General features: G+C 50.8%; 2 protein-coding genes and 1 non-coding gene across 8 annotated transcripts; 1 reads left to right on the top strand and 2 right to left on the bottom strand.

Moving 5' to 3' along the window:
- Positions 1-2521: 2521 nt before the first annotated feature.
- On the bottom strand, positions 2522-8364 carry ANKRD23 (ankyrin repeat domain 23). Of its 4 annotated transcripts, none has more exons than XR_014839453.1 (9): positions 8311-8364; positions 6958-7104; positions 6662-6790; positions 5570-5695; positions 5221-5319; positions 5037-5135; positions 4407-4505; positions 4201-4329; positions 2522-4130 (listed from the first exon to the last, which is right to left on the bottom strand). XR_014839453.1 is itself a non-coding variant. In NM_001315720.1 (9 exon segments), coding segments are annotated over 9 exon segments (921 nt in total). In that variant the 5' UTR covers positions 8338-8352; the 3' UTR covers positions 3955-4034.
- Positions 8365-10925: 2561 nt separating this feature from the next.
- Positions 10926-22780, bottom strand: ANKRD39 (ankyrin repeat domain 39). Of its 3 annotated transcripts, none has more exons than XR_014841495.1 (4): positions 22627-22780; positions 15215-15318; positions 14217-14865; positions 10926-13397 (listed from the first exon to the last, which is right to left on the bottom strand). XR_014841495.1 is itself a non-coding variant. In XM_003124915.5 (4 exons), exons 1-4 carry the CDS (start codon positions 22724-22726, stop codon positions 11176-11178), a joined length of 552 nt encoding a protein of 183 aa, XP_003124963.1. In that variant the 5' UTR covers positions 22727-22780; the 3' UTR covers positions 10926-11175. The 3 variants fall into 3 exon arrangements, 1 of the variants encoding a protein (XP_003124963.1); XM_003124915.5 differs by having other exon boundaries at positions 10926-11319; positions 14662-14865; XR_014841496.1 differs by having other exon boundaries at positions 13053-13397; positions 14286-14865.
- On the top strand, positions 12616-12722 carry LOC146404687 (U6 spliceosomal RNA). Its single transcript, XR_014842667.1, has one exon. It is a non-coding gene; the product is annotated as a U6 spliceosomal RNA (small nuclear RNA).
- Positions 22781-24348: the final 1568 nt, after the last annotated feature.

The following is a 24348-nucleotide window of genomic DNA, read 5'->3' as shown; positions in this document are numbered from 1 at the left end:
TTAAATCTTGCTATATCTGGAGTTCCCATCGTGGCATAGTGGAAACGAATCCAACTAGGAACCATGAGGTTGGGGATTCCATCCCTGGCCTCACTCAGTGGGTTAAGGATCCTGTGTTGCTATGATCTGTGGTGTAGGTCGCAGAAGTGGCTGTGGCTGTGGTGTAGGCCGGCACCTGTAGCTCCAATTTGACCCCTAGCCTGGGAACCTCCATATGCCATGAGTGCAGCCCTAAAAAGCAAATAAGTAAATAAGTAATTTAAAAAACCTTGTTTCTTTCCTCAGTATTTCTTGTTGTTTATCAATCTTTGCCTCCAGTTTATTTCCAAGATCTTGAATCATCTTTACTATCATTAGTCTAAAGTCTTTTTAATGGAGGTTGGTAATCTCCAGATCACTTAGCTGTTTTTCTGGCTTTTTTGTTTCTTGTTTCCTTATCTGGTCATAATTCTCTGCCTTTTCATCTTGTATAGACTTTTTTTCTTTTTTTTGCTTTTTAGGGCCACACCCATAGCACATGGAAGTTTGCAGGCTAGGTGTCAAATCAGAGCTACAGCTGCTGGCCCATGCCACAACCACAGCAACACAGGATCTGAGCCCTGTCTGACCTACACCACAGGTCCCAGCAATGCCAGATCCCCAACCCACTGAGCAAGGCCAGGGATGTAACCTGCATCCTCATGGATGTCAGATTCATTTTCACTGCACCACAATGGGAACTCTCACTTTGTATAGACTTTTGATGTTGTCTCCTTTTTGCAGACGGAAGGGTTGTAGCCTCTGTTACTTCTGGTGTCTGCCCCCTTGTGGTCGAAGTTGGTATGGGGGCTTGCTGCAGGCTTCCTGAAGGCAGGGACTGGTGTCTGCGCGCTGGTAGATGGACCTGATTCTTATCCCTCTGGTGGGTGGGGCTTTGTCTCTGAGATTTGAGGCAGTTGTGTTTCTGGGGGGTCTTTAGCCAGCCTGTTTGCTGGTGGGTGGGGCTGTGTTCCCAACCAGTTTTTTGTTTGGCCTGGGGCTGCTCAGCCCTAATTTTTCCACAGTGGCCACCTACAGGGGAGTTAAGGTTTATGATTGTTCCCAAGACCTTTGCCTCCAATGTCCTTCCCCCACAAAAAGCCAGTCATTCATTTTCCCAGGCAATCCTCCAAGAATCACTGCATGCCCATGAAAGCCTGTGTGCTCCCAGGGAGCTCCTGCACACAAGCCCCTCTATCTCTGAATGCCAGATGCTCTGGGGGCAGCTCCTCCCAGTGCCAGATCCCCAGTGGTGGGAACCTGTGGGGCTCAGAACCCTCACTCTGTGGTGAGCCTCTGTAGTCCACTTTCCATTCTGTGGGCCGCCCACCTGGCAGGTAGGGGGTTGCTTATATCGTATAATTGCCCCTCCTACCATCTCTATGTGGCTTCCTCTTTGTCTTCTGGAGTAGGATGTCTTTATTGATAGTTGCAGTTTATTTGGTTGAAGGTTGTTCAGCAGTTGGTTGTAATTTTGTTGCTTTTATGACAGAAGGTGAGCTCCAGTCCTTTTACTCCATCATCTTAATCCTGACTCTGAAATACAACTGATTCTGAATGTTAATCTTATATCTTGCTACTTTGCTGAATTCATTGGTTGGAGTAATTTTTATGTAGAGTCCTTAGGGTTTTCTGTATATAGTATCATGTCATCTGCATAGAGTGACAATTTTACCTCTTCCAGTTTGGATACCTTTTATTTCTTTTGTTTGTCTGATTGTTGTGGCTATGTCTCCAGTTACTTAACTCTGATTTCATTCATCAGTATTTTGTACTTTTCGGCATACAAGACCTCAGATGTTTTGTTAGATTTACACCTAAGTGGGTTTTCTTTATGGCAATTATAAATGGTACCATGTGTTCAATTTTATGTTCAGAATCATTGCTAAGTATATAAAATTAGGTTTTTGTATGTTTATCTTGCATCCCGAGATCTTGGAAAACCCCCTTATTCTAGGTGCTTTTTGGTTTTGGGGGGTTTGTTTTATTCGTAGATTCCTTAGGATTTCCTTCACAGACAAGCATGTCATCTGCATGCTGATCCCTGGGTCCAAAACAAAGGATTTTTTTTTTTTAGGGCTGCACCCACAGTATATGGAAGTTCCCAGGCTAGGGGTCAAATCACAGCTGCAGCTGCCGGCCTATACCACAGCCACAGCAACACCAGGCTCAAGCCAAATCTGCGACCTATACCACAGCTTATGGTAATGCCAGATCCTTTATAACCCAGAGTGAGTCCAGGGATCAAACCTGCATCCTCATGGATACTAGTTGGGTTTTTAACGCACTGAGCCACAATGGGAACTCCTGTCCTGATTCTAATAGGCTGTCAAGGCGGAGAAGGACTGCCCTGCCTCCCTGCCCTGTCCTTGGGGGCCTGCCTAACAGCACCTTGCTGTCAGGCTGGCATGGTTATCAGGCTTGAGCGTTGCTGCTGAGGAAGATGAGGCCCAGTGCCTGAGGACTCAGCCCCTTCCAGCCCAGAACAGATGACCAGGCTGTGGACAGTCAACCAGTTTTAATGAACAAAATACTGATGGTATAAAAAGGAATTTTTTCTTGCACTTAAGTGTCCCCATTTTCTAGATGGGAAGTCGTCTTCTCCATGGACTTGATTTCTCCCGTGGCCCCAGCGTCTGGGTGACCGGGGCTCTGTCACTACAGCGCAGGAACTGCCCGTGTGAGGGGAAGGCATGTGGCCCCTGTTGGGAGCTGCTGTATTTTTCACAGTAAAAAACTGCCTTGACCTTGGCCTGAGAAGGCCACCGGTTAGAGTAACGTAACTGCTGCAAAGTGGACATGGACCCAGGTAACTTATGTGAGGGAGGCTAACCTTGGTCTTGGAGCCCATCCCTCCAGCCTGTGGTTCTCTTTAGGGCAGAGTTCTTCTCAGATTGACTTTCTGGCATTTGAGGACCCCGCCCTGCCAGCAGAATAGTCTGCGCCAGTGCAGTTGACCCAGAAAGGACGGTGAGAGGAGGAAGCCTTGGGAGGGTGTGTGCGCAGGTGGGTCCTCGGTCCACTACCGGGCAGCCAGGGAGGGGAAGGGAGTAGGCGAGCTCAGCGCTGCCCCACATCCTGCCTGAGGCGGGTTGAGCAGCACAGGCACAGGGGCCAGGCCCAAGCGCACTCTAGGGCCAGGGTAGCGGTAGTGCCCGAGGCAGAGAAGGGTTACGGGCCACCGCCCCAGAAGTTGGGTGGGCCACAAGCAACCCCAGCACCCAGGCACTTCCCTGCAAGGAGAGCCACCAGCTGGCCACCTAAAGTACAGCTGGCAGGCCTGGCTATAGCCCAGGGCAGCGGGCACAAGTTCTCCCTAAATCTTAGCTCCAGCTCATCAGCCTTGGGGCTTCTGAGGCAACCCAGCTGGGTCTGGCCTTCTGCAGTGGGGGTCAAACCTGTTGAGTAGCCCCCCAGGGCTCCAGATGGCCGGACCCAACTCCAGAGCCCCAAGGCCAACAGTCTAGAGCCACTCTCGACACTACCAGGGTTGCTGCTGATAGGGAGGGAGGTTCCTGGAGAAGCCTGTGCCCAAGGGTAGCTGCGGGGCTGGGACTGGCTGCTGGCCAGGTGCTGGACCACACGTCTCAGGAAGCGGGCCCTGCAGAGGGCAGGGGTCTGGTCACCTCCAGACTGAGGACCAGTCAGTGGACATGGGGGAAGTCGACACTTGTTTCCTTCCTGCTCCATCCCGGGTCCCTACCTGCCTCCACAGCCCCTCCCCTGGACCCACTTCGTTTCCTGCCCACCTGGGGTCCTCCTTGTCAGCCCTCAGCTCACACCCTGGCAGGGAGCAGGTCACCCTGAGGCTGGAACAGGGAGGCCTGCTTCTTTACCTGTCAAGCATGTGTGGAGCTGCCCCCACTTCTGCAAGGGCTGCCTGGAGGCAACGAAGCAGCCCTGGGCACGGAATCATGACTGAGGGAGAACCACCCGGGTGAGACCAGATGCATGAGTGGCACAGGGGTGGGAGGTGAAGGGGATGGAATGTGGCCGAGTGACCCGCAGGTCCGTCATCAGCACCGGGTACGGGGGTGCCCGATGTGGGCCTGCAGTGCTTCCTGGATGCCCCGCTGCCAGTCCCTGGCCAGCTGCACTGGGGTCACTGAAGCCTGGAACAAGGATGCTGGGTCAGTCCTTGCTGTCCCGAGGAGCCAACCCCCTGCGGCCCCACTCACTCACCCCATTCTGTACACCCAGCTTGGCTCCATAGAGCAGCAGCACCTTCATGGCTTTGTAGCGGCCGTGCCGCACGGCCTCATGTAGAGCCGTGTCCCCTTCCTGTCGAGAAAAGGGGCATCATCCACACCCCTGCACCCGGGGGTGCCGGGTCAGCAGATGGGTCTCCCTGGGGGAGGGGCCCCAAACCGGGATGACCAGATGCCCACCTTGTCCTGCGCGTCAATATGGGCTCCACAGGCAATGAGGTGCTCCAGGCAGTCGCAGTGACCTGTGCGCACGGCCACATGCAGGGGCGTGCTCCAGATCTGAGGGAGCCAGTGCAGGTCAGGCCACCCAAAAGCTGCGCCTCTCTTCCCCAGGAGAGCGCTGGCTTCCAGGGAACCCCCACCTGACTGCCTTTTTTTTTTTTTTTCTCTCCTGTTTTTGGGGCTGTGGCATGAGGCAGTTTGGTGTAGGATCTCAGATCCCAGAGCAGGGAGAGAACCCAGGCCACAGCAGTGAGTGCTGAATGCTACCTGCTAGACTCCCCCCCTGCCTTGCCTTCTTTTAATTTTTTTTTTTTTTTTCCGTCTCTAGGGCTGCACCCGCAGCACTTTGGAAGTTCCCAGGCCGAGGGTCGAATCAGAGCTGCAGCCACAGCAACTTGGGATCTGAGCAGCGTCTGTGATCTACACTACAGCTCACGACAACGTCAGATCCTTAACCCACTGAGCAAGGCCAGGGATCGAACCTGCAACCTCATGGATACTAGTCAGGTTTTCTTAACCTACTGAGCCACAATAGGAACTCTCCACCTGCCTTTCCTAATGGGCCGCCCCACAAAGTGTGCCCCTCACCTTGTCCCGGGCATTGACCCGGGCACCTCGGTTAAGCAGATGCTTGAGGATGTCCAGGTGCCCTCGGCGGCAGGCCCAGAACACAGGGGTCCTGTCCAGCTGCAAAGCAAAAGCACCAAAGTAGCTGACACGGGAATGCCAGGCAGGGGGTCTGCCATGGGCATGGGCCTTCCCCAGTTCTCACCAAGTCCCGAGCGTCCACAGTGGCCCCCGCCTCCAAAAGCTTATTCACAAGCTGGCCGTGACCCTTCAGGCAGGCCCAGTGCAGGGCTGTGCGGTGGAGCTGGGGGGTGGGGGGGTGGAGGAGGTTAGGCTCAGGGAGCACGTCACCCTCTGGAGGGTCCAGCCCGGATCCCGTCCCTGGTGCCAGGTTCCCTGAACAGAGCTGCTATCTCTCCTGCCACATGGAGGGCCCCTCCTTCCTGACCCAGGAGGCATCAGGATCTGTGCCCCCAAAACCAGAAAGCCCTGCAGTTTCCTAGGCCCGGACTAGACCACACTGAAGGCCGCCTGCCTGCACCCACTCCCGCTACCTGGTCGTGGGCATTGGGGTCCCCTCCATCTGCCAGGTACTTGTCAATCAGGGCTTCCTGGTTCTCAGCAGCTGCCTTCAGGAACACCTCCAGGTCCACGGGCTCCAGCGGGGCTTCAGGCTGCGGCTAAGGAAGTTAAAAGACAAGATGGGCTCACTCTACATGCCAGGTCTCTGCCCACACAGCCTCAGCAGCCTAACCAGGCAGTTCCAAAGAGCTGGGGATAATCAGCAAAAAAAAGCCTGCTCCCAGAAGATTCTGACTAGGAGTTCCTGTTGTGGCTCAGTGGGTTAAGAACCCAACTAGTATCCATGAGGATGTGGGTTCGATCCCTGGCCTCGCTCAGCAGGTTAAGGATCCAGCATTGCCGTGAGCTGTGGTGTAGGTTGCAGACATGGCTCGGATCTTACGTTGCTGTGGCTGTGGCATAGGCTGGCGGCTACAGCTCCGATTCGACCCCTGGCCTGGGAACCTCTGTATGCCATGGATGCAGCCCTAAAAAGACAGAAAAGAAGACTCTGACTAAATTGGCATGACGGGGTGTCAGGTTGTGCCCCCTGCAGGTTTCTATGTCAAAGTCCTAATAATCCCAGTACCTCAGAAGGGGACCTTATGTGGAAATAGGGTCACTGTATCTGTAATTGGTTAAGATGAGGTCATACTGGAGTTAGGTGGGCCCCAGTCCAGTATGGCTGGTGTCCTTACGAAAAGGGACCAGAGGCGTTCACATGGGTAGAAGGCCACGTGAACTCAGAGACTGGGGTGATGTGGCCACAAGCCAAGAAACAGCAAAGACAGCCGCCGGCCCGGACAGATTTCCCCCCAGAGTCTCAGAAGGAACCAGCCCTGCCAACACCTTGGTCTCAGACTTCCAGCCTCCAAGACGTAATGTTCCTATGAGACAAAAAACAGCTGCTTTTTAAGCCCCTGGTTTGCAGCACTTTGTTCTGGCAGCAGCCCAGGCAAACTAGCAGGGGTTGGGGGGCTCCAGGGGCCAGCTGGGCAGCCGTAGTGGCAGGGGGCTCCTGCTCTCGGGCTCCAGCCCTGGTGTGGGCCCACCCCTGTCCACACTCACCCCACCTTCTCTCTCACCTTGACCTCAGGCTCAGGTGCCCTGGGGGGGACTCTGCGTTTTAGTCGCTTTTCTCTCCGTCTTTGAACCAACTTTTCCAAGTCAGCCAGGTTCTCCAAGTTAATTCTGGAACTGTTAAATCTTTCAAGCTGGAGCAGAAAGGGGGTGGAAACAGGGCCATGCCAGCCATTAGCTGCTGGCCGCGGGAGCCCTGGGGCAGCCTCCAGCTGTTCTAACCCCATCCTCCCTGCCCACAAAAGAAGTGCAGCACTCAAGCTGTGGGGCCCTGCTCATGGCCAGCTACCCGGTCACTCACTCTGCTCCTCTTCTCTTCCTCCAGTTTCCGCCTCTCCTGGGCCTCAGCCTCCTGGGGCCCCAGCCTCCAGGTGCAAGGCCCACCTCCAGGATCAGGAACTCTATGTCCACGTCCCAGTTCTTTCCTTTCACCTCTCTCTCCACTTACCTACAGGACAGGACAAGGATAAAGGATCAGAAAAATTAAGAGAAGGCGTTAGAAAACATGGCTGTGTTGTACGGGGCGGGTGGGGGGGTGTCCCTGCCCGGAGTGATTTGAGAGCTGGCCTGACCCCTGTCAAAGCTCATGGGCAGTCTAAACACGGGCTGCTCCTGACACCCATGGCTATCACTGGCTCATGGCCTGCGGTGTCGCCTGCGGCCTGCCCTATACTGTCAGCAGAAACTAGCAGCAGGGGGCCTGACACTGCATCTATTTATACTGTTGGGCTGTGTCCAGGTGAGCCCGGGTGGTTGACATGGCTGCCCTCCTGAGTTGTTGTCCTTACATTCCTACCAGATCACGCCACACTGCCACCTGACCCCAAGCCCAGAGGGACAGAGGAGATGCCTTCTGGGTAAGATTCCTGGGTTCAAATCTTGACTCCTCATGAAGCTCTGTTTCTTCACAGTAAAATGGGGTGAAGCCAGCATTTACCCCTTGGAGCTGTGACGTCCAGGGACTAGTGCCTAGGGCAGAACCTGCTATACATTCTTCCTGTCTTTTCCTTCCCGGCCCCCAGCCCCGGGACTCAGGAGCTGGGGAGCATTGAGGAATAAGCGTGTTGAGGGGAGAGAAAAAGTTGGAATGACAGGATGGCAGAGCCTTGGGCTTTGAAAAGCAAACCCAGGCAACATGAAACCACTCAGGCCCTGCAGCCCACCTCCCAGCAAGAGGCTGCTGAGGCTGCCCTGGCTGTGGCCATCAGCCTCACCACCCTCCACACCCCACCTCCCCACAGCAGACATCCCAAAGTGCCACTGCTATTCCTGTTTCCCTGCCCAGGGCACCCTTCTCCCTGCCCCCAGCCAAGGCAGCCAGACCCTCTGGACCATCAGTGCAATTGAGCTAAACACCCCAGCCACACGTGTGTCTTCTAGGGTGACCTGCCACTTTGTGTTCCTCTTTGGCCATCACAGCCCAGGGCAAAACCCACTAAACTCAAGGATTTCCTTGCCCACCATGACGCAGCATCTTTCTCACTGTTTTCCCTCTCTTGCTCCCTAGCCCCTCACCACCTCACATGAGGACTCGGCAGACAGACCAGGTCTTGACTCCTAAAACCCACTCTACAGGCTAAAGAAAGAAACTGCCTGAGCTCCTCATTCTGCTGAGACAGTCCAGGGCACCCAGACCACTGCCCTGTGGCCTTACCAACTGCTGGATGCTGATCAAGTCCATGGTCCCCCCGCTCTCCATGCTCCCAGTGAGAGAAGCTGAGAGGCTCAGCCCTTTTATAGAGAGCTATCTCCGGGGGAAGGGCAGAGGCTTGTGCCCTGGCCAGATAACTCAGTGGCTCTGTAACACCACCGAAATACCAGTGCGGGCATGCAGCCTGCTGTAGGCAGGAGAAAGCTGTTTTGAGCTGAGTCAGTTGCATCCTCAGATACCTGCCATCCTGCACCGGTGCCACCTGCCCCCAGGCACCTACTCAGAAGCAATTCAACCAATAACATACATCCTGGGTGCTGGGCCACCAGCCTAGGCTCAGGGGAAATAGCTCCCACTTGAAAACACGGTCAAGTATGAGGTCTGTCTGTGGAGACCTTGGAAGATCCAGCATGACTGCCCTAGCAGAAGGACCAGAATCCTTAAAGAAGACCTCCAAACCACAGGCCCAGGAGGCTGACATCTGCCTCAGCTGGCACCTACTTGAAGAAATCGAGCTGTTTCTCACCTGGCCAGTTCCCAGATCACTCCCAGCTGCTCCTGGTGGGTTTGTCCCCCACCACTCTGAAGGCCTTAGCATTAAGCTAGGCCACCACCCAGAGCCAAGCTTGGCCTGTTATCAGCATCTTGTGCCTCCTGAAGAGCCTTTGATGGCCCACATGCAGGTCCCCACGGACACCTGCCAGGCACAGCACGACCCTCCCCAGGAAGGTGAGGCTCAGATCCGCCCCAGGTCCAACTATGAACATGAACCATTAATCCAGTCGCAGAGCAGTCCCTCTCCAGCTGCCAAGGTCAAACTTCCTAATTTTCCCGGGACACCAAGTATGCCTCCCCTTGGCTGCGCCTTGACCTCTGCCTTGACGTTTCAAGGAAATCTGATAGCTAGTGAGTAAGACTCCAGAATTGGAGAAACACGAGCAGGCATCCAGGCCGAGCAGGAGAACTGCAGGTCACAGGCAGACCGAGGCCCCACCCCCAGCTGGCTTCTCAGTGCTTCCAAGTTTTGAGACATGAGGAGCCCAAGCTTATCGTCCACCTTTCTTTCGAAGGTGACTTGTGGTCGTGACGAGGGAGAATTACCTGGAGGAGAGTGAGGGGATATAGACAGGAGAAGGCAGGACTTCAGCTTTGGCCCCCACCACTGGCCACCAACTCTAAGACACCCCTCCAACAACGTCTGAGGGCGAGGGCTCCAGCAGACTGCACCTGAAATTCTCAGCAGAAACTATTGGTATTCACATGGAGCTCACTGTATTAACTTACTACTGCTATTACTTATCAAGAAAAAAAAAATTGGAGTTCCCATTGTGGCTCAGCAAGTTATGAACCCAACTAGTATCTATGAAGATGTGGGTTCGATCCCTGGCCTCACTCAGTAGGTTAAAGATCCAGCATTGCCACAAGCTGTGGTGTAGGCTGCAGATGTGGCTTGGATCTGGCATGGCTGTGTCTTTGATGTAGGCTGGCAGTTGCAGCTCTGATTCAGTCCCTGGCCTGGAAATTTCCAAATGCTGTGGGCACAGCCCTAAAAAGAAAACAAAAAATCCCCCAAACAGCAAATCAAGCTCAGGAACCACTTGGCTAAGCATGCTCACCACAGAGCCCAGGGAAACCGTGGGCAGTTTAGTGCCTACCACCCAATGTTCTTCCTGTGTTGTGTATGCCCAGATCTGTCTACCGACAGAGCAGTGTGGTCACACTTGCCACTCTCCACATCAGCATATCTGCACCCACATGTGCCAGAACCGCACTAGCCCACCAGTGGGAACGCTCAGGGGGGTTCCCCTCTTTTTTTCTCATATTACACCACATGCATGCTCAAGTGCACATCTTTGTAAATGTTTCTGTAAACACACAGCTTTGTCCACATGGATGAATATTTCTTTGGCCTTGCTCACCTAAGTTTTAACAGATACTGCCAAACTGCTATCCACCGGAGCGCTTCCAATTTCCATGGACAGAGAACAACAAACACAGTTAAGACAAGGGACAGCATGGGAGAAAAAAGAAAAAATTTATATGTAAAACAAAGGGGCGTTCCCAGTGTGTTGCAGCAGATTCGGTCCCTGGCCCAGGAACTTCCATGTGCTGTGGGCGTGGCCTAACAAGAAAAAACAACAAATGATCCATATCTAGAACACATAAACAATGCCTATGAGTCAAAAAAAAAAAAAAAGTAGAATTTTAGATGAGTAAAGGGTATGGACAGGAAGTTCACAGCAGACAGGTGTTCAAACTTACTGGTCATTAACACAAAATAAAACAGTAACACTTTTTAGTCTATCAGATGGTAAAAATTAATATTATGGTGTATACACAAGTGTCGGGCCAGTCTGGGGGGTGTGGGAGACCACACACTGCCTGCAAAGCACCAGGAGCCCCCAGTGCCCCCCGTATGTTCACTCGTCTAACCCCACATGGACCCCGAGGCACCAGCCGCGACAGACACGCTACAGAGACACAAGGGCCAGGGACAGACGGGTAGGGTGACTTGTACTAGGTCACTTGGCTAGAAAGCAGCTTTTCATTTGTCGCACAGTTTTGTGTTTTTACATTTAGGTCTTTAAACTACTCGAAATGTACTTCTGTGCACAGGGTGAGGTAAGGATATAACTTTATTTTTTCCCACTGGGTAGGCGTTTCCACGTGACCTCATTTAATGTGAGGTCGTCTGTCCAGGCTGGGGCCCTGCAGCCCCGTGCAGCTGCTCCCCCCGATTCCACAGCGGCCAGGATGGGGCTCTCCCTGGGCCTCCTGGCCTCAGCTTCCCACCCTGCAGTGACTGAGAGGGGGCCTGGAGAGCTAGTCTGTGCCGTCTGCACGCAGCCTGAGACAGGAGGGGGCCACTCAGCCGGCCAGCAGGTCCCGCAGGTCACTGTTGTGGGGCAGTAGGTCGCAAGCCAGCCGTGCCTTTCGGTCCCGGATAGCCTTCAGGGCTGGGCTGTGCTGCAGCAGGAGGGAGCAGATGTCCACGTGCCCCTGCTCAGCAGCCTGTGGAGAGAGGCCCCAGTCAGAAGCCACCCCCCCAGGCCCTGTTCCTTCGTGTTCCACTTCTTTTTGGGGCTCTTTCGGCACCCAAAAAGGTCCCATGGAAATGGAGGTGCTGGCAGTCTGAGCAGATTTTCCCCAACTCCCAACAAATCCCAGTGTGCAGGATGGCGGGACACCCAGGTGCCACTCTGCCAGTCCACCTGCTCTTTCCTTCCTGTGTCCTTGGCTCAGTGGCCATGCTTCCCTGCTCAAGGCTGCATATTAAAAAGAAGTGCAGAGATGGCCGAGAAACACATGAAAAGATGTTCAGTGTCACTCATTATTAGAGAAAAGCAAATCAAAACCATGATGAGGTACCACCTTACACCAGCCAGAATAGCCATCATCCAAAAGTCTGCAAACAATAAGTGCTGGAGAAAAAGGAACCCTAGTACACTGTTGGTGGGATTGTAAATTGGTGCAACCATTGTGGAAAGCAGTATGGAGATTCCTCAGAAAACTAAACATAGAACTACCATGTGATCCAGCAATCCCACTCCTGGGCATCTATCCAGAGAAAACCACGACTCGCAAAGACACATGTACGCCAATGTTCATTGCAGCACTATTTACAATAGCCAAATCATGGAAACAACCTAAATGCCCATCGACAGAGGAGTAGATAAAGAAGATGTGGTACATATACACAGTGGAATATCACTCAGCCATCAAAAAGAACAAAATACCAGCATTTTTAGCAACATGGATGGACCTAGAAACTATCATGCTAAGTGAAGTCAGCCATACAATGAGACACCAACATCAAATGCTTTCACTGACATGTGGAATCTGAAAAAAGGACAGACGGAACTTCTTTGCAGAAGAGATGCTGACTCACAGACATTGAAAAACTTATGGTCTCCAGAGGAGACAGTTTGGGGGGGTGGGGGGATGTGCTTGGGCTGTGGGATGGAAATCCTGTGAAATCAGATTGTTATGATCATTATATAACTACAGATGTGATAAATTCATTTGGGTAATAAAAAAAATGAAAAAAAAAAAAAGAAGTACAGGAGTTCCTGTCGTGGCTCAGTGGTTAACGAATCCAACTAGGAACCATGAGGTTGTGGGTTCGATCCCTGGCCTTGCTCAGTGGGTTAAGGATCTGGCGCTGCCATGAGCTGTAGTGTAGGTTGCAGACGCAGCTCAGATGTAGGCCAGTGGCTACAGCTTGGATTAGACCCCTAGCCTGGGAACCTCCATATGCCACAAGAGCGGCCCTAGAAATGGCAAAAAAAGAAAAAAAAAGAAGTACAGGTGCTTGCTTCGGCAGCACATATACTAGAACTGGAACGGTACAGAGAATATTAGCATGGCCCCTGTGCAAGTATGACAGGCAAATTCATGAAGCAGTCCATATTTTTTGACAGCGCATGATAATGTGAGAATAAAGAATGTATACATGTATGTATGACTGGGTCACCTTGCTGTGCAGCAGAAAATTGAAAGAATACTGTAAATCAGCTATAATGGAAAAAATAAAAATCATTATAAATTAACAAAATAAAAAGAAGTATAGGAGTTCCCATTGTGGCTCGGTGGGTTAAAAACCCAGCTAGTATCCACGAGGAGTCAGGTTCCATCCCTGGCCCTGTTCAGTGGGTTAAGGGTGTAGGTCACAGACACAGCTCAGATCCTGCGTTGCTGTGATTGTGATGTAGGCCAGCAGTTATAGCTCTGATTCAACCCCTAGCTTGGGAACCTCCATATGATGCAGGTGCAACCACAAAAAAAGAAAAAAGTACAGAATCTTGGATGTCAGCATCTTTACAAACAAACATTCCCATTGTCTGCAGTGTGCTGGGTGCCGGGGGCATGAGACACATCAGACATGGCCCCTGCCCTCTGGGAACTGTCAGATGAGCAGAGAACAACAGGCCCGGGTTCCTGGACTCCTGCTCTTCCCCTCTGAGCTGAAGGATCCCAATCTGGATCCCAGCCTACATCCTCAGAAAAAGAGCAGAGTTGGCATTCCCGTTGTGGCTCAGTGGTTAATGAATCCGACTAAGAGCCATGAGGTTGCGGGTTTGATCCCTGGCCTCACTCAGTGGGTTAAGGATCCAGTGTTGCTGTGAGCTGTAGTGTAGGTTGCAGATGTGGCTCGGATCCCCCAGTGCTGTGGCTCTGGCATAGGCCGGCGGCTACAGCTCCAATTCAACCCCTAGCCTGGAAACCTCCATATGCCACTGGTGCAGTCCTAGAAAAGACAAAAAAAAGAGCAGAGTTAGCTGATTTACAGAGATTATCTTATTTACCTTTCATAGTAACCAGCAGAGCTAGGAACCATCACTATCCCCCCCTTTTGGCCACAGCCATATCACAGCAGTGACCAGAGCCACACAGTGACGCCAGATCCTTAACCCCTATGCCACAAGGGAACTCCTACTGTTCCCATTTTATAGATAAAGAAACTGGGGCTTATAAAAGTTGAGTAACTCACCCAAGGTCACAGAGTCAGTGTAGCAGCCTGGGGAATTTTAAGCCTGTCTGACCTTAAAGTCCAAACTCTCACTACCTATGAGGTATCCTTCTATCCCTACTCCCGCCAAAAGACAGATGGATGGGCTTCAGGGCTTCTGAAAGATATCAAAATTAATATTAGGACCAAACACCAGTTCAAATCCTAATCTAAATTTTTTTTTTTCTTTTCTTTTTGAGGTCGTACCCTCAGCATATGGAGGTTCCCAGGCTAGGGGTCGAATCAGAGCTGCAGCTGCCGGCCTACGCCACAGGATCCAAGCCATGTCTGCGACCTCCACCACAGCTCACAGCAATGCTGGATCCTTAACCCACTGAGTGAGGCCAGGGATCAAACCTGCATCCTTATGGACACCATGTCAGGTTCTTAACCCATGAGCTACAACAGGAACTCCTGAACCTAAATCTTTATTTAGCATAAATATTATCTCCATGAGTACAGACGGGGCCTCTTAATTTTATTGCCTCAGGCAATGGTGTGTTGTCAGCAGCTGTGAGATGAATTTCAAATTGTCTCTGGCCAAAAAAAAAAAAAAAAAAAAAGTGCCAATGTTTGTGGAAGGCAGGGAGGCAGGCAGGGACAAGTCATACTCCTCATACATATGCACTCCCAGGACGTTACGAGAATGCTGCAGGTTCTGAGTGACCCCAGCACATCTGTCCAGGGGCCTGTGAACACCTATCATGTGAGCAGCAGCTAGTCCATTTCCTACTATTACGCTTTCCTGTTCTCCCCATGTCTTCTACGGTGAACATGTTCTAACGTTTATAGAGATGGAAAGAAGACAAGCTGCTGTAGCCCATGAGCTTGCGGGGTGGACGCACCTTATGCAGACTGGTCATGCCATCGGCGTCCACCAGCTGGGGGTTGCAGCCGTGCGAAAGCAGGAGCCGGGCGATGTCCGTGTGGCCACAGTAGCTGGCCCGGTGCAGGGCGGTGGCCCCACCACGGGTCTGGGCATCACACTTGGCTCCGCTTTCCAGCAGGAACTGGCACACAGCATAGTGCCCATTGCGGCTGGCATAGTGCTGCAGGGAACAGAGGTGGGGTCAGGGGCACTGGTGACCCCCACTGGCCACCAGGTGACTGGGCACCTGCCTTCATTCCCAGCATCAGTTTCTGCAACTGCAAAATGGGGGAAATAACCATCCCTAACTCACAGGACCATTATGAAAATGCAGCTAAATAACTTATGCAAGGCACCTGCGCTAATTAAAACCCAGGTTCACGTGATGTGATGTTCGCATGGAAACCCTGCTGGGAGAGAAGAGGGGGCAGGAGAAGGGAAATGCAGACCTCCCCCCACAGAGAGCAGGACCTCCCCCCCCCATCACCCGCTGAGGTTTCTCCCCTCCACCGGGCCCCCTAGCAGCTCACCAGAGCAGTGTAGCCAGCAGAGTCAGGCTGACTGGGGTCTGCCGCCTTCTGGATTAAATACTTCACTCGGCCCAGGTCCCCGTTCAGGGCTGCCGACCAGATTCCTGCAGAAACATAACTCAAGCCCTGAATAACACCGGGCGGCTGGGGGCTTTTGGTGCTCCATTTACTGCTTGACCTCTGCTTTCTCATCTGCAAAGTGGGAATTTGTCCACTTGACAAACATAACTGAGCACCTCCTCCGTGCCAAGGACTGTCCTGCGTGCTGGTGACACCGCCGTGAACAAGACATACAGAGGCTTGTCTAACCAGGACAGGATACTGGGCGAACACAGTCACCCTCCTTCCCACTTCAAACACACACACGCCATTGTTGTTTAAAGTACTGTTTACGATGCTTGAATATACATATATACAATCTGTATGTGTATACAATATACTATATATATACAATATACTAGACTGTACATACATACATCATACAGTCACAGTCAAAGGCAAGAAAAGGACGTTGCCAGGTGCCAGCACCAAGTGAGAACCACAGCCAAAGTGGTGAGCAGCTGCCGAATGGGTGGCACCTCCAGAGTCTCCCGTACACACATCTCAGGGGCTTTGGCTGGAACGCTGGGTAGGGTCTGGAGCAAAGTGGCAAGCTGCGTTCATGGTGGGGAATGCGCAGAGTGAGGCTCTGTGTACAGGCCAGGGGCAGGCTGTGCCCCATCTCAGATGAAGGGGGCCTGGAGAGTCTCCATTCTCCTGCCCTGAACAGCAGCGGGGACCAAGTGCCTGGCACTTCACTCCTTCAGCAAAAATTTGCCGAACACTTACAATGGATCCCGCACTGTTCTGGGCACCAGGGGTCAGCCGAGAATGAAAGACTCCCCCTCACGCAAAATTTTGATCTCATGGAGCTAATTAAAGGAAACAGATAAGGAAAAAAATACATATATAAAATAAGTCAGGCAACACTAAGTGCTGTGAAGAAAAACAAAGCAGAGAGAGGGTATAAGCAGTGGTCAAGGATAGAATCTTTGAAAACATGACATTTAAACAGAAACCTAAAGGAAATGAGAAAAGGCACCATCTGAATAAGTGTGAGAAGAGAGCAAAGGCAGAAAAAACCTAAAAAAATCAGATCCCCTGACTTAAGCACCTTGGGAGCTATTCCTAACTACATTACCCTTGTGGAACAAACCCCCAAATCTTAGAAGCTGTCATAATCTGGATCTGGCGCTAAAACTAATCCAGACAGGTGAACCTTACAAGGGCCAGGTAGAGGTGACTTTTTTAAATTGCAAGGATGCCTCCACAAGCCAACAAAGGTTGAGTGTGAGGATATCTTACAAAGAGGGACCCCTCCCCCAACCCCCGGGAGGCTCAAAGATTAAAAGTTGCAAAATGAGAAGCAATGCACTGCCATTTGAGACAGTCAGCAAATACAACAAGTTGGAAAACTGCAGGTTTGAAAAATCAGCCATAACAGCACAATCTAAAAGACTTGAAAAGGGAGTTCCCTGGTGGTCTAGTGGTTAGGACTCAATGCTTTCACTGTTGCGGCTTGGGTTCAATTCCTGGTCTGGGACTAAGATCCCACATCAGCCTCTGCACAGCACAACCAAAAAACTAAACTAAAAACTAAAAAAAAAAGAGTTTAAATCAATGTTTAATGTGTTCAGAATCCACAAATCAAAAGAGCATTAGGGGGAAAAAAAAACAGGCAGAACTGAAACAAAAGTCAAATTAAAAGTAGAATCAGTGAGGAGTTCCCGTCGTGGTGCAGCGGAAACAAATCCGACTAGGAACCATGAGGTTGTGGGTTTGATCCCTGGCCTTGCTCAGTGGGTTAAGGATCTGGCATTGCCGTGAACTGTGGTGTAGGCCACAGACGCAGCTCGGATCGGTTGTTGCTGTGGTGTAGGCCGGTAGCGACAGCTCCGATTAGACCCCTGGCCCAGGAACCTCTGTATGCTGCAAGTGTGCAAGTGCGCCCTAAAAAGACAAAAGAAAAAAAAAAAAGTATAATCACTGAAACAAAACAACAGACAATTGAACAGTAGAGTAGCCGTGGCCAAACAGAGAATTAGTGATTTGGAAAATCATACAAAATGGTAAAGAAAAAAAATTTTAAGAATGGTGAAGAAATATGAACAATAGAACATACCAATAGGGGTTTAAAAACAGAGGAAACTATACAGAACCGGAGGGAAGCAGGGAGTTCCCATTATGGCACAGTGGAAGGGAATCTAACTGAGTATCCATGAGGATGTGGGTTTGATTCCTGGCCTTAATCAGTGGGTTAAGGATCTGACATTGCAATGAGCTATGGTGTAGGTCAAAGATTTGGCTCGGATCTGGTGTTGCTGTGCCTGTGCTCTAGGGTGGCAGCAGCAGCTCTGATTTGACCCTAGTCTGGTAACTTCCATATGCTGCAGATATAGCCCTAAAAAGCAAAAAAAAAAAAAAAAAAAAAAAAGGATGGAACTAGAGACTCTCATATTGAGTGAAATAAGTCAGAAAGACAAAGACAAATACCATATGATATACCATATGATACCAATATATAGCACAAATGAACATTTCCACAGAAAAGAAAACCATAGACTTGGAGAATAAACTTGTGGCTTCCCCAGGGGGAGAGGGAAGGAGAGGGAGGGATTGGGAGCTTGGGGTTTTCAGATGCAAACTATTGCTCTTGGAATGGATTTACAATGAGATCCTGCTGTGCAGCTTTGAGAACTATGTCTAGATACTTATATCGCAACAGAACAAAGGGAGGAAAAAAAATGCATACATGTAAGTGTAACTTGGTCCCCATGCTGTACAGTGGAAAAAATAAATAAAATAAAAAATTAAAAAAAAAAAGAATGGGAGAGAAGCAGTGTTTGAAGAGATAATATCTGAGAATTATTCTGAAATTGAGAGGAGCCTGAGTTCTCAGATGAAAAACCACATAAGTCTCAAGAAGGACTGATTAAAAACAAATCTAGTGAGAGTTTCCACCATGGCACAGTGGGTTAAGAATCTGACTGCAGTGGCCTGGGTCACTGCAGAGCTGTGGGTTTGATTCCTGGCAGTGGGTTAAAGAATCTGGCATTGCTGCAGCTGCAGCTTGGATTCAATTCTTGGCCTGGGGACTGCCTATGCTGCAGGTGCTGCCATTAAAACAAACAAAAAAAACTAGCATAGTGAAATGACACAACATCAAGAATAAAGAGAACATTAAAAAATTACCAAAAAGAACCACCTTACACCAGCCAGAATGGCCATCATCAAAAAGTCTACAAACAATAAGTGCTGGAGTGGGTGCAGAAAAAAAGGAACCCTATTACACTATTGGTGGGAATGTAAATTGGTGCAACTACTATGGAGAACAGTGTGGAGATTCCTCAGAAAACTAAAAATAGAATTACCATTTGATCAAGCAATCCCACTCCTGGTCATCTATCCAGAGAAAACCATGACTCAAAAAGACACATGTACTCCAATGTTCATTGCAGCACTATATATGAGAGCCAAGACATGGAAACAACCTAAATGCCCATCGACAGAGGAGTAGGTAAAGAAGATGTGGTACATATACACAATGGAATATTACTCAGCCACTAAAAGGAAAGAAATAATGGCATTTGCAGCAACATGGATGGACCCAGAAATTATCATGCTAAGTAAAGTCAGTCAGACAGTGAGACACCAACATCACATGCTATCATTTACATGTGGAATCTAAAAAAAGAACACAATGAACTTCTTTGCAGAACAGATACTGACTCACAGACTTTGAAAAACTTATGGTTTCCAAATGAGACAGGTTGGGGGGTGGGGGGGATGCACTGAGGGTTTGGGATGGAAATGCTATAAAATTTGGTTGTGATGATTGTTGTACACCTGTAAATGTAATACAATTCATTAAGTAATTTTAAAAAAATTATCAAAAAGATTATCACCCATTAAAAAATACCAATCAGATAATCAGCAGAATTCTTAACATCAGTAGCAGAAACAAGAAGATAAAGAAATAATATTGCCAAAGGATTGTGGGGGGGTGGAAATAAATGTCAACCTAGAATTTTTTCTTTTTTTGTGTGTGTGTCTTTTTGCCTTTTCTAGGGCCGCTTCCCGCGTTATATGGAGGTTCCCAAGCTAGGGGTCTAATCGGAGCTATAGCTGCTGGCCTATGCCAGAGCCATAGCAATGCGGGATCCAAGCCTCGTCTGCAACCCACACCACAGCTCACAACAATGCCAGATCCTTAACCCACTGAGCAAGGCTAGGGATCGAACCCGCAACCTCATGGTTCCTAGTCAGATTCGTTAACCACTGCGCCATGACGGGAACTCCCCTAGAATTTTATTTTATATTATTTTTGCTTTTTAGGGCTGAACCCACGGCATATGGAGGTTCCCAGGGTAGCGGTCAAATCGGAGCTACAGCTGCCAGCCAATGCCACAGCCACAGCAACACGGGATCCGAGCTGTGTCTACAACCTATACACCACAGCTCACGGCGATGCCAGTTCCTTAACCCACTGATCAAGGCCAGGTATCAAACCCACATCCTCATGGATACCAGCCAGATTAGTTTCTGCAGTGCTACAATGGGAATTCCCTTGGCAAGGTTTCTTTCTCAACAGGGTATGACCGACGCTTTGGACCAGATAACTCTTTGTCATGGGGAGCTATGCGTTATAGGATGTCACTCTGAGGTGGTGACATCTGAGCTGAGACCAGACAGAAAAGCATTAGCTAGCTTAATGATTGGAGGAAGTTCATTCCAAGGAGATGGGACAGCAAGCCAATGGCCTTAAGTCAGGAAGAGATCTTGCATGTCTCAGAAACCATACAAGATCAGGGCGACTGAAACACAGTGACTGGAGGAAGGAAAGGATGGGGACTAAAAGGGGGCAGAGAAGCAGAACAGACCAGAATGAGACCACAGAGAGCTGCTCAGGTCACATAGGGAATTTGGATTTATTCTAAAAGCAATGAAATTATCCTATTTTTAACACTTTCAAAAGGTCACTCTGGCTTTTGTGTGGAGAGGAGAAAACATTGTAAGAGGGTGAGGGTGAATGCCAGAAGGCCAAGAGGGGACCACATCAGTAGCTCAGAGGATAGCACATGAGGTGGAGGGAGGTATTCAATAACTATTGGTGAGTGAATGCTAAATGAGCCTTTCCCCATCAGGTCTCAACCTCAATGTCAATTCCTCAAACAGTTCTTTTGTGACCATTCCCTCCATTTACCTCCAGGAGGTAAATTAAAGATTGTTAAATTATGTGCCACTCCTTCCTTAAAGAAGTGGGTGTAAACCCTTTCCCTGAAGTTTGAACAAACTCACCATTGTTTAATGGAACACAGCATCAATGATGCTTTCTAGGTATGGGCTCAGGCTATCAGAGACTGGCAGCTACCTCTCCTGTTTCTTGGAACATGTGCTCTCAGACTGAAGCTGCAATGCTGGGAGGAAGACTAAGCAGCACAATGAACTTGCCCACGTGGAGAACAGCCAACTGCAATCCACGGAGCAAAGTCGCCCCAGCTGCTACCATGTAGAGAAGGAACGAGCCAGCTCAGCAAGGCCCTGACCAAACTGCAACTGATCAGCCAAATAAATGTTATTGTGGTTCTGCATCACTAATTATTAAAGAAATGCAAATCAAAACTACTACAGGAGTTCCCATTGTGGCACAGCAGAGACGAATCCGACTAGGAACCATGAGGTTGAGGGTTCGATCCCTGGCCTCGCTCAGTGGGTTAAGGATCCAGCATTGCTGTGAGCTAGGGTGTAGGTCACAGGTGCGGCTCGGATCTGGCATTGCTGTGGCTGTGGCATAGTCCAGCAGCTGTGGCTCTGATGAGACCCCTAGCCTGGGAACCTCATATGCCGCAGGTGTGGCCCTAAAAAGACAAAAAACAAAGAATTACCACATGATCCAGCAATCCCACTTCCGGGCACTGATCTCAAGAAAACCATGACTTAAAAAGATACATGTAGCCCAATATTCATTGCAGCACTATTTACAATAGCCAAGACATGGAAGCAACCTAAATGTTCACCAAGAGAGGAGTGGATAAGAAGACATGGTACATATATACAATGGAATATTAGCCATAAAAAAGAATGAAATAATGGAGTTCCCATTGTGGCGCAGTGGTTAACGAATCCAACTAGGAACCATAAGGTTGCCGGTTCAATCCCTGGCCTCGTTCAGGGGGTTAACTATCCGGCGTTGCCATGAGCTGTGGTGTAGGTGACAGACGTGGCTCGGATCTGGCGTTGCTGTGGCTCTGGTGTAGGCCGGCGGCTACAGCTCTGATTGGACCCCTAGCCTGGGAACCTCCATATGCTGCAAGAGCGGCCCTAGAAAGGGCCAAAAAAGAAAAAAAAAAAAAAGAATGAAATAATGTTATCTGCAGCAACATGGATGGATCTAGAAATTACCATACTAAATGAAGTTAGAGGGCAAAAGACAAACATCATATGCTATCACTTATATGTGAAGTCTAAGAAAAAGGAAACAAATGAACTTAATTGCAACAGAAACAGACTCACAGACTTTGAAAAACTTATTGCTACCAGAGGGAGCCAGGAAGGGGTGGACTGGGGGTTTGGGATGGAAATGTAGTGAAATTAGGTTGTGATGATGGTTGTACAACCATAAATATAATAGAAAAAAATTTTAAGTTACTGTTGTTCTAAACCACCCCTCTCCAAATAAAGAGATGGAGGGAACAAGGCAGGTGCAACAGCCACTTAACAGTAAGAGATGGGAATGTCTGTAAAACAGTAGCATCCACCTAACAAATGACTACAGGGTTATTACTGCATAGGCTGCCTCTGATCCGAGATGATACACTGGTTCCCAAGAACCTCACACTATTCCTTACTGGTGACAAAATTTCCATATAGTCTGGGGCAAAAGACTTACCCTGCAGGGCCCACAGGGAGGAATGACATCACCTGCCTCAAGGCCATCTCTGATGCCTTCGGTCCCCAACACATATTTTGCAAGGGGCAGCCCCCCTAGTCTGAAGCTCCATCCCCTCGGGGAGGGTGCAATAACCCAGTTGCAGACTCTGCTGCCTGGCCCATCTCAGGCCCAGAAGCAGGCCTGGGTCTCCCAGGGTCACACCAGTTGAGGATCCGGGCCCCGCTGTCCACGGGGGAAAGTTACTGAAGCCAATGCCTGTTTATAGACCTGTAAGCGAGCCGGTGTTTCTAATGCTAAACTCGCTCCAGGTGACTGGCGGGCTCTCACTACGCGGAAGCGGGGATCCCACGGCCCGCCCAGACTCCGACCAGTCCCCCAGTTGCCTTTCACCCGTGGCCCGAGTTCGCGGCCACCTCCTTTGCCCCGCGGGCCTGGTGAGGCCGGAAGGCCCCGGGCCAGTAGGGTCGTGCGCCCTCCTCACCCCTTTCGAAGTCCATCTCGTCCAGCGTCTGCTGCACGCTGGGCGCTGCGCTGGGGTGGGAGCAGCAGGGGCCCTCCGCGCAGGAACGCGGCGCCGCCATGCCGGCCTCGGCCCCCGCCCACCCGCTGGCGGGTGAGGGCACAGCCACCCGCACAGGCGCAGGCGCGGCCTCGGCGGGCGAGGCGGACGCAGCGCTGCCCACCCGTCGGGTCTGACCACTCGGCGCCGACAGGACCCGCAGGGCAGACCAATCAAGAAGCTGGGGCTGAGCCCGGGAGCCAATCGCGACAGCGGGGCGGGACCCGGGGAGCTGGGCCGCGCAGGCCCTAAGCAGCCACGCGAGGGCGTCCCAGGCTAAGCTGCGGCCGAGGCGAGCCCGCTGGGACCTGGGACCTGACTCCTGGGGAGGGCAGCAGAGCCGACAGGGAGCATTTATGTGGCGACCTCTAGGTTCTCCTAGCCCCAACGGGCTTCCCAGGGCAGGGGTCGCCAAGAGCGCCCCAAGGTCTTACCTCCTCTTTCCTTCACTACTCGGGGCCCAGGAAGACGGCCACTTGAAAGGCTGCGCAACACCCTCCTCGGGCCCCTCCTGCCAATTTCCTGAAACCCGATAGGAGGCAGGTGGTCACAACTTACCTTGTCGGTGGAAGCATGTGCCCCATAGGCCTGAGGGCAGGGACAGGGCCTGGAACCCCTCAACCCCACAGTGGGAACCTAGGTTACTGAATCATCCTGCTTGTATCAAAGCATTCTCTGAGCTGCGGATTACCCACCGTGCAAGAAAGCGTTGCATACGCAAGCAAATAAGATGCCAGCCCTCTCCTACAGCACGATGGCGGCAGCCTGTTCCGGCCACAGCAGTCCCCCAGAGCAGTCAAGGGTACAGAGAACTCTGCACTTTGATTGCCTCTTTTCGGGGGGCACAGAACCTAGGCTGGGCCCTGCATGCTCCGCCCCCATAGGACAGGGGCTTGGTGTGCAGGGGTGGCAGAGGGGAAAATTTCCTCTTTCAGGTACTTACATTCAAGATTGGCATTCCCAGTGGATAAGCAATGAGATCCTGCTGTATAGTACAGGGGACTATATCCAATCACTTGTGATGAAACATGATGGAGGATAATGTGAGAAAAAGAATGTGTGTGGTGAGGAGGGAGAGACTGGATAACTTTGCTGTACAGTAGAAATTGACAGAACATTGTAGATCAACTATAATAGAAAAAATAAAAATCTTTTAAAAAATACAAAATACGTTAAAAAAAAAACAAACTAGCATTCCCCAAGTGTAGGGCTCGAAGTAATCTCTCCTGCCCCAAGCTGGCTGGGAGCCTCACCCTCGCACAAGCTAGTCCACACAACCTTAAACTGCTTCTAGAAAGTTCCCCTCCTCCCACCCTCACTCCCACTTCCCCCTCCCAGAGTTCTGGGAGGCCAGGCCCCTCCTCCCCTCCTGCCCTGACTTCTCCCTATGGCCAGAAGCCAAGGCTGGCTCCCCAGAGGCTGTGGCCCTGGTCTGGTGCCCAGTCTGAGCCACCACTGTGGGAAAACACTGGAGCCTGGGCTCTCCCTGCTCCAGAGAGGGGCACCAGCAGGAAGGGACCACTGAAGGGGCAGCCACCCCTGGACTGGGCGTGGGGACAGTCCAGCCTCCCTCTTGGCACCCAAGTTTTATTTTTTTTTAATTTTTATTTTAACCTGAATGTCTTATCTCCATGACAGGAACAG

This window comes from Sus scrofa, chromosome 3 (assembly GCF_054392235.1).
Source record: "Sus scrofa isolate SSC_HxYL_T2T_F1_AM1 chromosome 3, Sscrofa_HxYL_maternal_Yorkshire_Landrace_v2.0, whole genome shotgun sequence".
In the NCBI taxonomy this organism is placed as follows: domain Eukaryota; kingdom Metazoa; phylum Chordata; class Mammalia; order Artiodactyla; family Suidae; genus Sus; species Sus scrofa.
This window is presented reverse-complemented; position numbering and strand designations above follow the sequence as displayed.